The 12,200-nt window shown below is 37.4% G+C and overlaps 1 protein-coding gene across 1 annotated transcript; it reads left to right on the forward strand.

The window, feature by feature from the left end:
* The first annotated feature begins 9,676 nt into the window (after positions 1-9,676).
* Positions 9,677-11,939, forward strand: LOC134672485 (uncharacterized). Its single transcript, XM_063530425.1, has 3 exons — positions 9,677-9,865; positions 10,105-10,209; positions 11,831-11,939. The coding sequence occupies exons 1-3, from the start codon at positions 9,713-9,715 to the stop codon at positions 11,927-11,929; spliced, it is 357 nt and encodes a 118-aa protein (XP_063386495.1). The 5' UTR covers positions 9,677-9,712; the 3' UTR covers positions 11,930-11,939.
* The last annotated feature ends 261 nt before the right edge of the window (positions 11,940-12,200 follow it).

The raw sequence follows: 12,200 nt of genomic DNA on the forward strand, positions 1-12,200 counted from the left end.
ATTGTATAACCTTTTGTGTCATATTTCATATACTGATAACGTAAAGTTTTACATACTTTTTATAACTAGTACGCAAGCCTACTGCTTTTGCTAGCTATTTTAACCTAGGGAGGTCACAGTTCTAACCTAACCTAACCAATCTTTTCACGTTTTTCGTTCTGCGGGGGCCGCAGTTCAAACCTAACCTAAACCACTTTTTTGTTAGAGTATTTTATTCTACGGAGGGTCAAAGTTCTAACCTAACCTAACCCTCCTTTTGTTAGGTAGTTATTCGTTTATACATAAATAGTCGCAGTTCCAACCTAACCTAACCCATTTATGTCATGCAACTCTTATGCCATACAAATAATTATGTGATGTCACTTGTTATAACAAATAATACACTTTAGGGTATTTAACCATTATGACAATGTATATTAGGGGAAGTGTAAATATACCTTATGATCATTATATCAATAATAACATTATGTATACCGTTAATTAGGTATTACGGTAGTATGCCATTTATTACGTTATTCCAAATAACGATATATCAAACTATAATATATGAAAAGCAATTATAACAAATGTAATGCACCCATGAAACATAGGGTATAGAGAATACGAGAAATATTCTCAATCGTTTACCATGATTCATCCGTAAATACTTGCCTTGGCAGACTTAAAGCGGTCCCAATGCAGTCTATTATCTTGGGAACGGGCTTACTCATACCCATAAGGTGTTATTAGTTGATGCAATTTACAAGGACTTGTCCATTCGCTAGGCATGGACTCTCAAACAGCATTCCTCGCAGGTGGCAGAGTCGAATTTCAAAACAACCTCCAGTGTACGGGTGCAACACGGAAGCGCTAAGGCCTGTATTCGAACAGCTTTTAAAGCAAAGGTCAGTGCTTGCCGAAAACAAACCAGTATATGTGTGATCTCCTTTCACGCATAGTTAGTAAGGAACTTGAAGAGATTTTATGTCGGATATTGCGAGGTGAGTGTTCGGTAAGTTGTGTAAAATAATTGTCCGCGCGGGCGACAGTTGACTTGAATTTCTTGCAACGTAACAAATTCATGAATTCAATGGATTTTGATTCTTATTACGAGTAATTAAGTCTTAGCAACTTCGCTTTAGTTTAATGCAGTTTGTGTTTTAAATGGTGGCAGCTGCCTTTTCATTGTGTTCCCGTGATATAGTTATATAAATGTCATATACGTATAATAGATATGCAGTACATATACAAGGGGGTAATCGGTCGTATCAATTTTTTTTACTGACATTGAAAGTAGGTATATAATGTTATCAAAGGAGTAAAATTACATCAATTATATATTTTTTAATTAAACTAGAAATATCCAAAATATTAAGCTGAAACGGCTCCATACATTTAGTACCATACGTTCGTTAAGTGGACTGGTTATAATGAGCTGAGTCTTATATTAAGATATAAGACAATAGTCGTACCCATGAACTCATTACTAGCCTTACTTAGACTACTTTGGGATTGAAGCGAATTTGTAAGGTTGTTTATCAAAATAATAATAGGTAATTAACTATTTATAAATTAGAGGTAGTTTTCCACTAAAGAACTTAGTAAAGCCATCATATGAAGTAAGAATCAGCATGTAACGGTATAGCGAGGTGATGGCAGAAGTCATCAATCAACTGTTACGACCACTACATGACTGACAGGTGTAAAACAACCAAATCCCCATTACCATTGAGGTTGACATGTGTTTTCTTTTGTTTACGATGGTTTATGCCAGTAGAGGCTCGATTCGCATGTTTAAACAATAGTTAGTGACATGACAACTAGGTGGTCACTTTTAATTATTATTACTAGTGCATATGGTCGATGGTCGCTAGGCTGAGACCGTTTTCGCATACTTGAGTCTGAAATAGGTACTATTATTTCTACTAAAAAAACATTTTTTTTCCAATAATACTGAAATCAATATTTCTTTAAGGGCTGATCTACCATAGATATGGAGGAGAACCACCATTAAGAAAATTTTCCAAAAACTGAATCGACAGAAAAACTATTTACCTATGATCGAACCCGGCCGCGTAGCCAAGATGCCGATCGCTTACGCTCCGTAGCGATCGAAACGCAACTGTCACTGTCGCACCAATATGGAAGACTGATAGAGAGACATAATGCTTTTCGTTGTCGAAGCGATAGCGATTGTAACCTTGGCTAGGGGGCCTGATCAAAAAAAAATGAAAATCGGTTTGAGAATTGCGGCCTGTAGAGAACATCCGCTCATACGAAGGAATTTTTGCCCAAGCTAAAACCTACCTTCGCTGTCACTTGATCTATAAAAATTAATAAACATATACATAATAATATTTGTGTCTTACCACCAACCAACACTTTGTATGTCCTTTGCTTGTGGCACATGTACATGTGGGTAACCGCAGTAGTCATATAAAGAATAATTATTCCTTAACTTAACTTGCAAGTGGCGTTACAATGCCAGGCGCCCTTGACGCCTGCGTTGTTATTACCTTCAGTTACATAGCTCATCGGCTCCCAAGAACCGATATAAGTGATTTCTTATGAACCGTAAGAACTATCATATTCGGAGATTGCGTATGGAGTAGTTCGCTAGCGACATAGAAGCTCTGTAAGCGTCGCGAATTACAGGGCCGTATTTCTTTATCCTCTTCGGGTCATCGACTCTATATTTTTTTAATTTCGAAAGGCAGTTTAAACGCTGGCCGAATAGGTGTTTTTTATAAGGATTTAAGTAGGTAGGTATAATAGGTTGGAGCGCAACGTGTCGAGAACTAGATTAAATAACTCAACCTCCTGTTTGGAATTCTAAAAAAACTAAAAGGAGTCACACAACGAAAAAGGTCAACAAATCACAATTTGTGATTATTGTGAACCTTATATTTGTCACTAAACCGTATCTATTATGCAAAAACTTAGTTATCTAAACTAACAATCGATGGATGGATTTCCCGGTGCATGGTCATTGGTCAAGGAACCCATACATTGTATTAGTGTAGTTTCATCTTATTTCATTTACACCTGCCGTTGCCGTCTAATCTCATTAGGTATGCAAACAGTTTGCAATTATAACGTTGTTTAAGATTTACTTGACAGAGTGAATCCGGCGTGTATGGAGATCCCTGTAATTAGCTAACGGTGAATACTTGATTGTACCGTTCAAGGCATGTGTGTCTACTAACACTAACGTTTACCACCAACAGAATGGTGATCTGACCTGTTAAATTATGCTCTGTATCTGTAATATGTTGTTACGGATAATATGGGATATTAATTTGTTAATGGACAACTTACCTAATAATGAACGGCTTAAGAAGAAAGCAAGCCGCTTTGCACGATGATAGTGGAGGCCCAATAAAACGATTTTTTTTGGAGCCGCTTAGGAGCCGAGGTGAAGCGAGGTCTCTTAAAAACAGAAGAAAATCTACAAGTTTCCCGATCATCCGAAATAAAATGTATTTTTTTATTACAATAAATAGAAATAAAATATTTAAAATATGTAAATAATAGTGTGAACAGATTGTTAACAGACAACTTAATGATGAACGGCTATTTGGGTAGGTAAGCATTGACTTTGACAGTCCGCTTAATATTTCTGCCAAGGCTCACGCTGCTAGGTACCTACTCGGTTTACGTTACCTCCACCATTTTGGAATGGAAAAAAATCTTGAAACACCCTATTCCTGTAACCCCGCGTAGAAATTTAGGATTGAAAGTGAATTCTGAGTACCGAGTAATAAATAACATAAGAGAATTCAAAAAAGATTTACTATAAGTAATACTTTAACTAATATGGCCCATAATAACATACATAAATGTATAAATCTACCTATTTAATATACGTTACTAACGAGTAATACAACCAATTCGGCAAGCACATCTACTTAACGGAAGTCGAAACTTCCTTCATTGATATTCTTTATACATTAATCCAACTAGGTAAACGGATGCTACGAGTAGGTACATAAATTATAGTGGTCCCTCTGCCATATAACGTACAGTTGCACATTTATTCATTATGAGTAGTAAACCTATAAAAAACCGGGCAAGTGCGAGTCGGACTCGCGCACGAAGGGTTCCGTACCATAATGCAAAAAAAAAACCGGGCAAGTGCGAGTCGGACTCGCGCACGAAGGGTTCCGTACCATAAAGCACAAAAAAACGGAAAAAAATGCAAAAAGAAAACGGTCACCCATCCAAGTACTGGCCACGCCCGACGTTGCTTAACTTTGGTCAAAAATCACGTTTGCTGTATGGGAGCCCCACTTAAATCTTTATTTTATTCTGTTTTTTAGTATTTGTTGTTATAGCGGCAACAGAAATACATCATCTGTGAAAATTTCAACTGTCTAGCTATCACGGTTCGTGAGATACAGCCTGGTGACAGACAGACGGACGGACGGACGGACGGACGGACGGACGGACGGACGGACGGACGGACGGACGGACGGACGGACGGACGGACAGCGAAGTCTTAGTAATAGGGTCCCGTTTTACCCTTTGGGTACGGAACCCTAAAAACAAAAAAAAAGCAAACAAAAAACGGTCACCCATCCAAGTACTGACCACTCCCGACGTTGCTTAACTTTGGTCAAAAATCACGTTTGTTGTATGGGAGCCCCATTTAAATCTTTATTTTATTCTGTTTTTAGTATTTGTTGTTATAGGGGCAACAGAAATACATCATCTGTGAAAATTTCAACTGTCTAGCTATCACGGTTCGTGAGATACAGCCTGGTGACAGACGGACGGACGGACGGACGGACGGACAGCGAAGTCGAATCTTAGTAATAGGATCCCATTTACCCTTTGGGTACGGAACCCTAAAAATCAACAAGCCTATTGTGGTTTTGACCAGTTTTTCAAAATGACTCAGTCATGACTCAATATTCTCGGCTGGGTAATCTTGTGGACCCTGGTGGTGGAGGCTCGTACGGCATTTTAAGTTATAGTCATGCATCTACAGTCCTCCAAATAAGGTATTGGGTACCAAGCTGTAGCCAGATTTGGAAACAAACCTGCCTTAATGCCGATGTCCATACGCATCTTATGATAATGTTATTACATTATAACTATACGATATCATATGTATCATAACAGATACGGTACTAATAAAAACAGCCAATCATTATTCTTAGATAAGTCCATAAATCGATTATTAAGAACGATTTTGTATGAATTATATAGGGGTTAATGAAGTAAAAAACAATTAATTGGTTCCTATATGCATAAATTTTCATGCACTTACTTACATGAAGCCAGTAAAACGCCTATGACTTTTACTAGAGCAATATCAGGGACTACCGAGAACATCGCGTTTCCTCTCTATCACCTGCACTTGTTTGATCGAGTCATAGAGAGGCACATAACGAAATTTTGATTTTTAATTTTTGCGGTGAATTGGCTCAGATATCAATCTTATTATCATTCATCATTACTCTCATTAGGAGCATACCGTCTTGGCTAAAGAGCAGTCTTAATTTTTTTATTGTCCTTGTCCGTACGCCGTGAATTGACCGAAGATACCTACATCTGAGACAGCCATCGCGTCATTCGCGTCTATAATCAGTTCGTGTTGTCATGGCTGCTGGTTTATTAATTACAAATTGTACTAATTCCTTATACACAGCATGACAGCACCATCTACGGAAAAAGCTTATTTTATTAAGGCCCACTTGCACCATTCCACTAACCCGGGGTTAACCGGTTAAACCTGGCGTTACCATGGTTACCAGTACAATTTGACACTAGGTTAACGTTTTAATCTCTTAATCCCGGGTTAGTGGAATGGCGCCAGTGGGCCTAAGAGTGTAAATGTGTACTGTAATTTGTCACTTCAACTCTACACTGTTACCTACTTATATGTATATTTACCTATAGGTAGGTTACCCTTACCCTTTTCTTCTCCATTCATGCCATTTACACTGAACCGAAAACATTCTTACTATTGGACTGAATGTCGGTATTATGATCACGTGTTTTATTTGTTATTGTATGTTAATACATACGAGTAGGTCCTACCTACACCTACAGTCAAACTATTCTTTTAGAAAACAATAAAAGGACATGGAAGTCATACAAGTAGTAACGTACGACGTGCGTAATGCGTTAAACTTGATAAAGTAGGTACCTACGGCATCCATTGACGTATTATATCTAAGGACTGGTCTTACGGGCACTAATACTAGTTCAGCGGTGTCACTCAGGAATTCGAGCCAATCGCGCAGCCTAACGCAACTAGTTGCGACCAATCGCGCGCGTGATGCGAAGTCATCAACCAATCGAGTTGTAGCGGTGTCACACCGCTGTACTGGACTATAACCGCGAAAATCGAAGTTCGCAAATTGCGGGAATTTTTCTGTCACTCTAATTACGCCTTCATTGCAGTGAAGGAGAAAGATCCCCGCAATTTGCGAATTTCGGTTTTCACGGTAGCCCCTCTGGCCCCATTCATGCCCCATTCTTATTGCCCGTAAGCAGGGGTGCGAAACTCCTGACTTCGGCCTAACTCGGGTCCGCTCGGCTCAGCATTGCTCCGAGCAATTTTTAGGGTTGGCACCACTTGACTTCCTTTTGCGTGCACGACCACAGATAAGATAATCACTTAAATTTTGACAACCCTAAATAGCCGAAAGGGATAGTGCCATATATTAGAAAGGGATAGTATGATTCGACCCTGAACCGCTGTCAAACTTCGGTTTTGTAGGAAGCTTCCTTTCTGTACGGTAGTACTATTATTTATTCTGTGCCGTAAGGCCAGTCCTTAGATATATACGTCAATGACGTCATCCACACATGTCCATTTACACCATAAAAACCAGTAGAACAATAAGGGCTTTAGTTAATTTACTCGAGGACATTATTTGTATGGCTGAATGTCCTATTGTTACAACTATATTATTTCACGTACGAGTAACTGATGGTGATACTATCTGCATTGTCCGGATTGAGGGACCTCATTTCCCCTTTTAAACAACAACACTGCAAAATGACATCATTATAACTATCATTAAGTACCAATAGGTAGGTACTTAGTTTAGTTACGCACGTAATGTCCAGTTAGTAACAGTTATTACGATACAAGTGCGAAAAATAAGAAATTCGTAACGAGTGGCGATAAATTACACGAGTTGCGAATTACCTATTCGCACATGAACTCGTATGGTATCGTACAGTACCCGGCGGTAAATATTGCACATCGCAATTTCGGCTTCGTAGAGCGTTGTCTCTTTCTCTCTCGTTGTGTCCAATTGACTCTTCTAAACACCGATGTGCAATATTTATCGCCGGGTAGGTACTGTACAACGGTTTATTGTAAAATTGAAAATTACGAAAAGGGAATATTACGCAAAACTCTGCGTAGAGGGCGTCACCAGCACAATCACACTCACACTGGGTCTAAAACCAAGGGCCCAACGCTTTCTGTTCTATTTGACGGCGCAGCAACTAGTATCATTTCTCTCTCCTTGCTCTTTTAAAAATGCCGTTTGTCAAAAAAGGACAACTATACTGTTGACAAGATGGACTTCAAATCCAAGTGTCCCCTTTTTAGGTGACCCAGGTTGTGCATGTGTGCGTAAAGACGTATATGTGTGCTCTTTTAGGGATGTGAAAAGTCGATTTTAATTATGTTATATATCGATAACCGCTACACAGCGGAACGAAATAGCGATTAATTGAAGCTTCAATATCTTCGTTAATCATAAACATAATTGAAATGCTAATGGATAATGAATATATTATAATGTAATAAAATAATTCAATTATTGCGGAACACCTAGTGTAGTAGGTATTTATGTATTTTAATTAAATATCTGAACTTTCCCTTGGTTCCCTGCTGGGGCGTGACTATAAAATTGTGATCTAATAACCACAATAAAGAATAAAAGCATTTTTCTTCATTTTAGGTATCGTTAAACCTTTGAAGTAAAATTAAAATTGCAAGAAATGTCGATAGTTTATCGATATGACTTTATCGACATGGCTACAGCAAAGTGGGCCGCTTTGTTAATCGTACACTAAATAAAAGTGGTCCCACTGACAGCTCGCTTGGAAGGTATCTGTATATATTATTATATCTATGGTTTAGGTACTAAGTGCACTGGTGCTGCACTCTGGCGGCAGAACATTGCAGTAATAATCCCTATTATCTTCGAAGGAGGTCAATCACAAAACTACTTCGATTATTTTATACCCCAAGTAGAAGTTTTTCTTTATCAAAGGTTTAAAGATAAACTTATGATTTATAACACTTATAAATATTTTTATTTTATCTTCACATTTAATGGTTTTATCTATGAAACACTATCGTGTGGTCACTTCGGAACTTTTTATGTTTTTTTGTAGAGCATAGAAGGTGGAATACTATAGAAGTGCCATACGCGTGCTTCCGTGAGTGACAAAACATACGCAATGCGACACTATGATTGGTCGAATTTATTTGATGCCCACCATAATACATACTAAATTTACGGTGGGGAATAAAAAAAATGTGTGACTGTGACAAGGACAAACAATAATAGCGCTTTCGCTGCTACTCCTACTGAAACATACATAAGACTATCCAGTTCGGTCATTTCCCCCCACCCCTCATGCCTGATCCAGTTTTATACTAAATTCATGTTTTAGCATAGAGGTACAATAACATAGAGAAGACACGGGGGAGTGGCCAAATGACCGAACGAGATACACTTATAGAACTTTCAGTAGGAGTAGCAGAGAAAGCGGTACTATTGCTTGTCCTTGTCACAGTCTCACTTTTTGTTTGTTCCCCACCTTTTTGTTAGTATGGGCTATGGTGGGCAACAAATAACCCGACCGAATTATGTAGATTGTTTTTGGTATATTGTGAGGAATGTTAAAACGTGTTTTTAATATTGTCGCATTGCGTATGTTTTGTCCATAGACATAATATATATATAGACAGTGTCTCAGCGAGCTGTCACTGTTGCCACTTTTGTTTAGTGTACGATTAACAATGAGGCCCACGTTGCTGTAGCCATGTCGATAAAGTCATATCGATAAACTATCGACATTTCTTGCAATTTTAATTTTACTTCAAAGGCTTAACGATACCTAAAATGACCAAAAACGCTTTTATTCTTTATTGTGGTTATCAGATCACAATTTTATAGTCACGCCCCAGCAGGGAACCAAGGGAAAGTTCAGATATTTAATTAAAATACATAAATACCTCCTAAAATAGGTGTTCCGCAATAATTGAATTATATTATTATATTATAATATATTCATTATCCATTAGCATTTCAATTATGTTTATGTTTAACGAAGATATTGAAGCTTCAATTAATAGCTATTTCGTTCCGCTGTGTAGCGTTTATCGATATATAACATGATTAAAATCGACTTTTCACATCCCTAAAAGAGCACACATATACGCTTTTACGCACACATACACAGCCTGGGCGCATCAAGAAAGGCAACACTTGATTTGAAGTCCACCTTGTCAACAGTATGGTTGTCCTTTTTTGACAAACGGCATTTTAAAAGAGCGAGGAGAGAGAAATGATACTAGTTGCTGCGTCGTGAAAGAGAACAGAAAAGGTTGGGCCCTTGGTTTTGTCCCTCACGGAGGCACGCGCACACCACTTCTATAGGATGCTACTTCTATGTGTTTTAGACAGTGACAGTGACACTAGTGAAGTGTGCAAAAATTGACACTTGACAGTTCAAAAACAGGTTTTATTTGATGGGAACTCAAATTAGTAAAATTATCCGGCCCACCACCACAAAAATGGCGAACTCAACGGAAATTCAACTATTCATCAAAGACACTATTTCTAAGGAAAAAGTTGTTGTGTTTTCAAAATCATATTGCCCTTACTGCACTATGGCTAAAGAAGTAAGTGTTCGCTTTGCCATTACATTACAAACTAAATAATTATAATATATTATGATTCATAGTGTGTATTTCACAACATTTTAATTTGTTAACAATGTATTAAGTCTTCCACTGAAACTAACCTAATTCCCTTTGGTGACAAATCATTTCTCACTGCTTTTTTAAATTCTCAGGCAACCTTGGATTTATAAAAAAAAAAAATTAAAAAACTATTCTTATATTCCTAATCACCGTTTCAGGTCTTCAACAAAGTAAAGCAGCCCTTCCAAGTGATAGAGCTAGACCAGCGTGAAGACGGCGCTGATATTCAGGGCAACCTTGCTTCAATCACAGGAATCCGAACGGTAAGAAATCAGTGTTATACAGGCTTACTGATGCTATGTTTTAAAAGATATAACTTGTGAAGAAGAATGTTGAGTTGCTTGGAAGGTTACAAATTGATGCTTTAATGGCACGGAAGTACCAGCGGCAAGAACAGACAAAGTGCTTTCTTCAGAAAGAAATGCGTGATTATCAGTATATGTGACCTTCTGTTCTGGACAGTTCCTTTATGATTGCCAAAGAATGAGGGGGCATAGTTTATGAGTGTGTGTAGGTATAATTATATACTTTTATAGTTATGTGGTTCTTCAAAATCTCTGAGAGTTGTTGCTAGAGGCAAAATCTCACTTGCCATTCCCTAATGCTGCCGCTTGGCTTAACCCCTCATATGCGGCCTGTCAAATATAATCATTGAAAAATTGACCTTGACATTTAAAACAATAGATTTAAATTTACACGCACGAATCTGTGTCTAAGCATATGAGGGGTTAATCTTGAAATTATTCTCTTAGTGCTTGTGTTAAATACAAGTACAATTTAGTGTACAGTCACCTGCAATAGTAATTACTCTTCACAGGCTACAAAACTATGTGACACACTCTTATGACAATCTAAAGATGATTGCTGATCATGTGTGTTGTCCTATAATTAATGTAATAATTTTAAATATAAAGTCAAATTTAGCTTTTAAGTACTAACATTATTTTTAAGTATGTATTAACAAAAATAAGACCATTGTTATCATTATTAAATAAATAAATTATGGCTTTAAAGATAAAATTGTGTCAGATATATTTGCTTCCTTCACTGTGTAACATATTATTTATGACCTAACAATGACATCATATCTAACTGGTATGTTTGTATTGTGCAAAGATGACCTGTTGCTTGTATACTTTTTAACTCGTCGAGGTGGCGAACTGTTAGAAGAACAAAGTTGGCTATAACTTTTTGTGTTATTAATCTTATTATGCAGACAAAGATAGCATTATTAAGTACTAAGTACATTATCAATCTATGGCAAAGATCACAATACTTTTTTTTAATTTGACATTGTCTCAGAAGCCATAAAATTAGGTCCTTTAGATAATTGTTTGTTCTTTCTATATTATTATAAAAAATACTTCATATACATACTACTCAAGCAAGTGCAAGCTCTCAACCCACATGAGAGAATATAATTTGGGTAGATTTCTTAAGAATTTTAAGAATTAAGGATGTGTTGTTAGTATTGTTCTGAGAAAATTCATACTTGGTTTTGTACAGAGGTTTGTGTTTGTAAGCTAATCATTGCCTACTATTATAAGTACATTATAATGTGCCATAATGGAAGAATTTCGATGGTTAATGGCTCCTATCCTCCTGGCTAATGATAAGTGATAACACAACACCTAAAGGCCCCTGTACATATTGGGCCAGCGTGGGCCAGTCTGGGGGTCATCGGGGGCATTTATGCGTTAGAGGTAGCAAGTGATATTGCTATCTCATTCTACCGCATGGCATGGCAGTCCAAGGGGCGTCCCTTGGATTGGCCTGCATTGGCCCAATATGTACAGGGGCCTTAAGGTAATAAGTTCCTTAGCAAACTTACTAATACATATTTCCACTTTCACTGCTACAAACTATTAGTTTTTTTTGTTCCAGGTCCCACAAGTGTTCATCAATGGCAACTGTGTCGGCGGCGGCTCTGACGTCAAGGCCCTGCATGAGTCGGGGAAGCTAGAATCCATGCTTATTGGTTGACTTACCATTATAGGTAGAAGCAATTGTTACCTCAACATCATAAAGACATGGTTCAAAAAAAATAGCAAATATTTAAAAAACATTGATAAAAAGTACTTTTGCCAAAAAAACTGCTTGTTATGCCTTTTTTACATAGTCTACTTAACATTTCCTTTTGTATAAGTCTTGGCAAGCTCATTTGTTTTTAGATAAAACCAAATTGATTCAGTCACTTTAAGTAATGTAAAAAATAATCTAATAAATTATTTGTATAATCTGCATTAGCTTCTTA

This window comes from Cydia fagiglandana, chromosome 17 (assembly GCF_963556715.1).
Source record: "Cydia fagiglandana chromosome 17, ilCydFagi1.1, whole genome shotgun sequence".
Classification (NCBI taxonomy): domain Eukaryota; kingdom Metazoa; phylum Arthropoda; class Insecta; order Lepidoptera; family Tortricidae; genus Cydia; species Cydia fagiglandana.

Excerpts from the sequence above, each read along its gene's own strand:
- LOC134672485 (XM_063530425.1), top strand. The coding sequence starts at position 9,713 with ATGGGAACTCAAATTAGTAAAATTATCCGGCCCACCACCACAAAAATG. Across the intron at positions 9,866-10,104 it reads ACTGCACTATGGCTAAAGAA|GTCTTCAACAAAGTAAAGCA; the intron begins GTAAGTGTTCGC and ends TCACCGTTTCAG. Across the intron at positions 10,210-11,830 it reads CAATCACAGGAATCCGAACG|GTCCCACAAGTGTTCATCAA; the intron begins GTAAGAAATCAG and ends TTTTTGTTCCAG.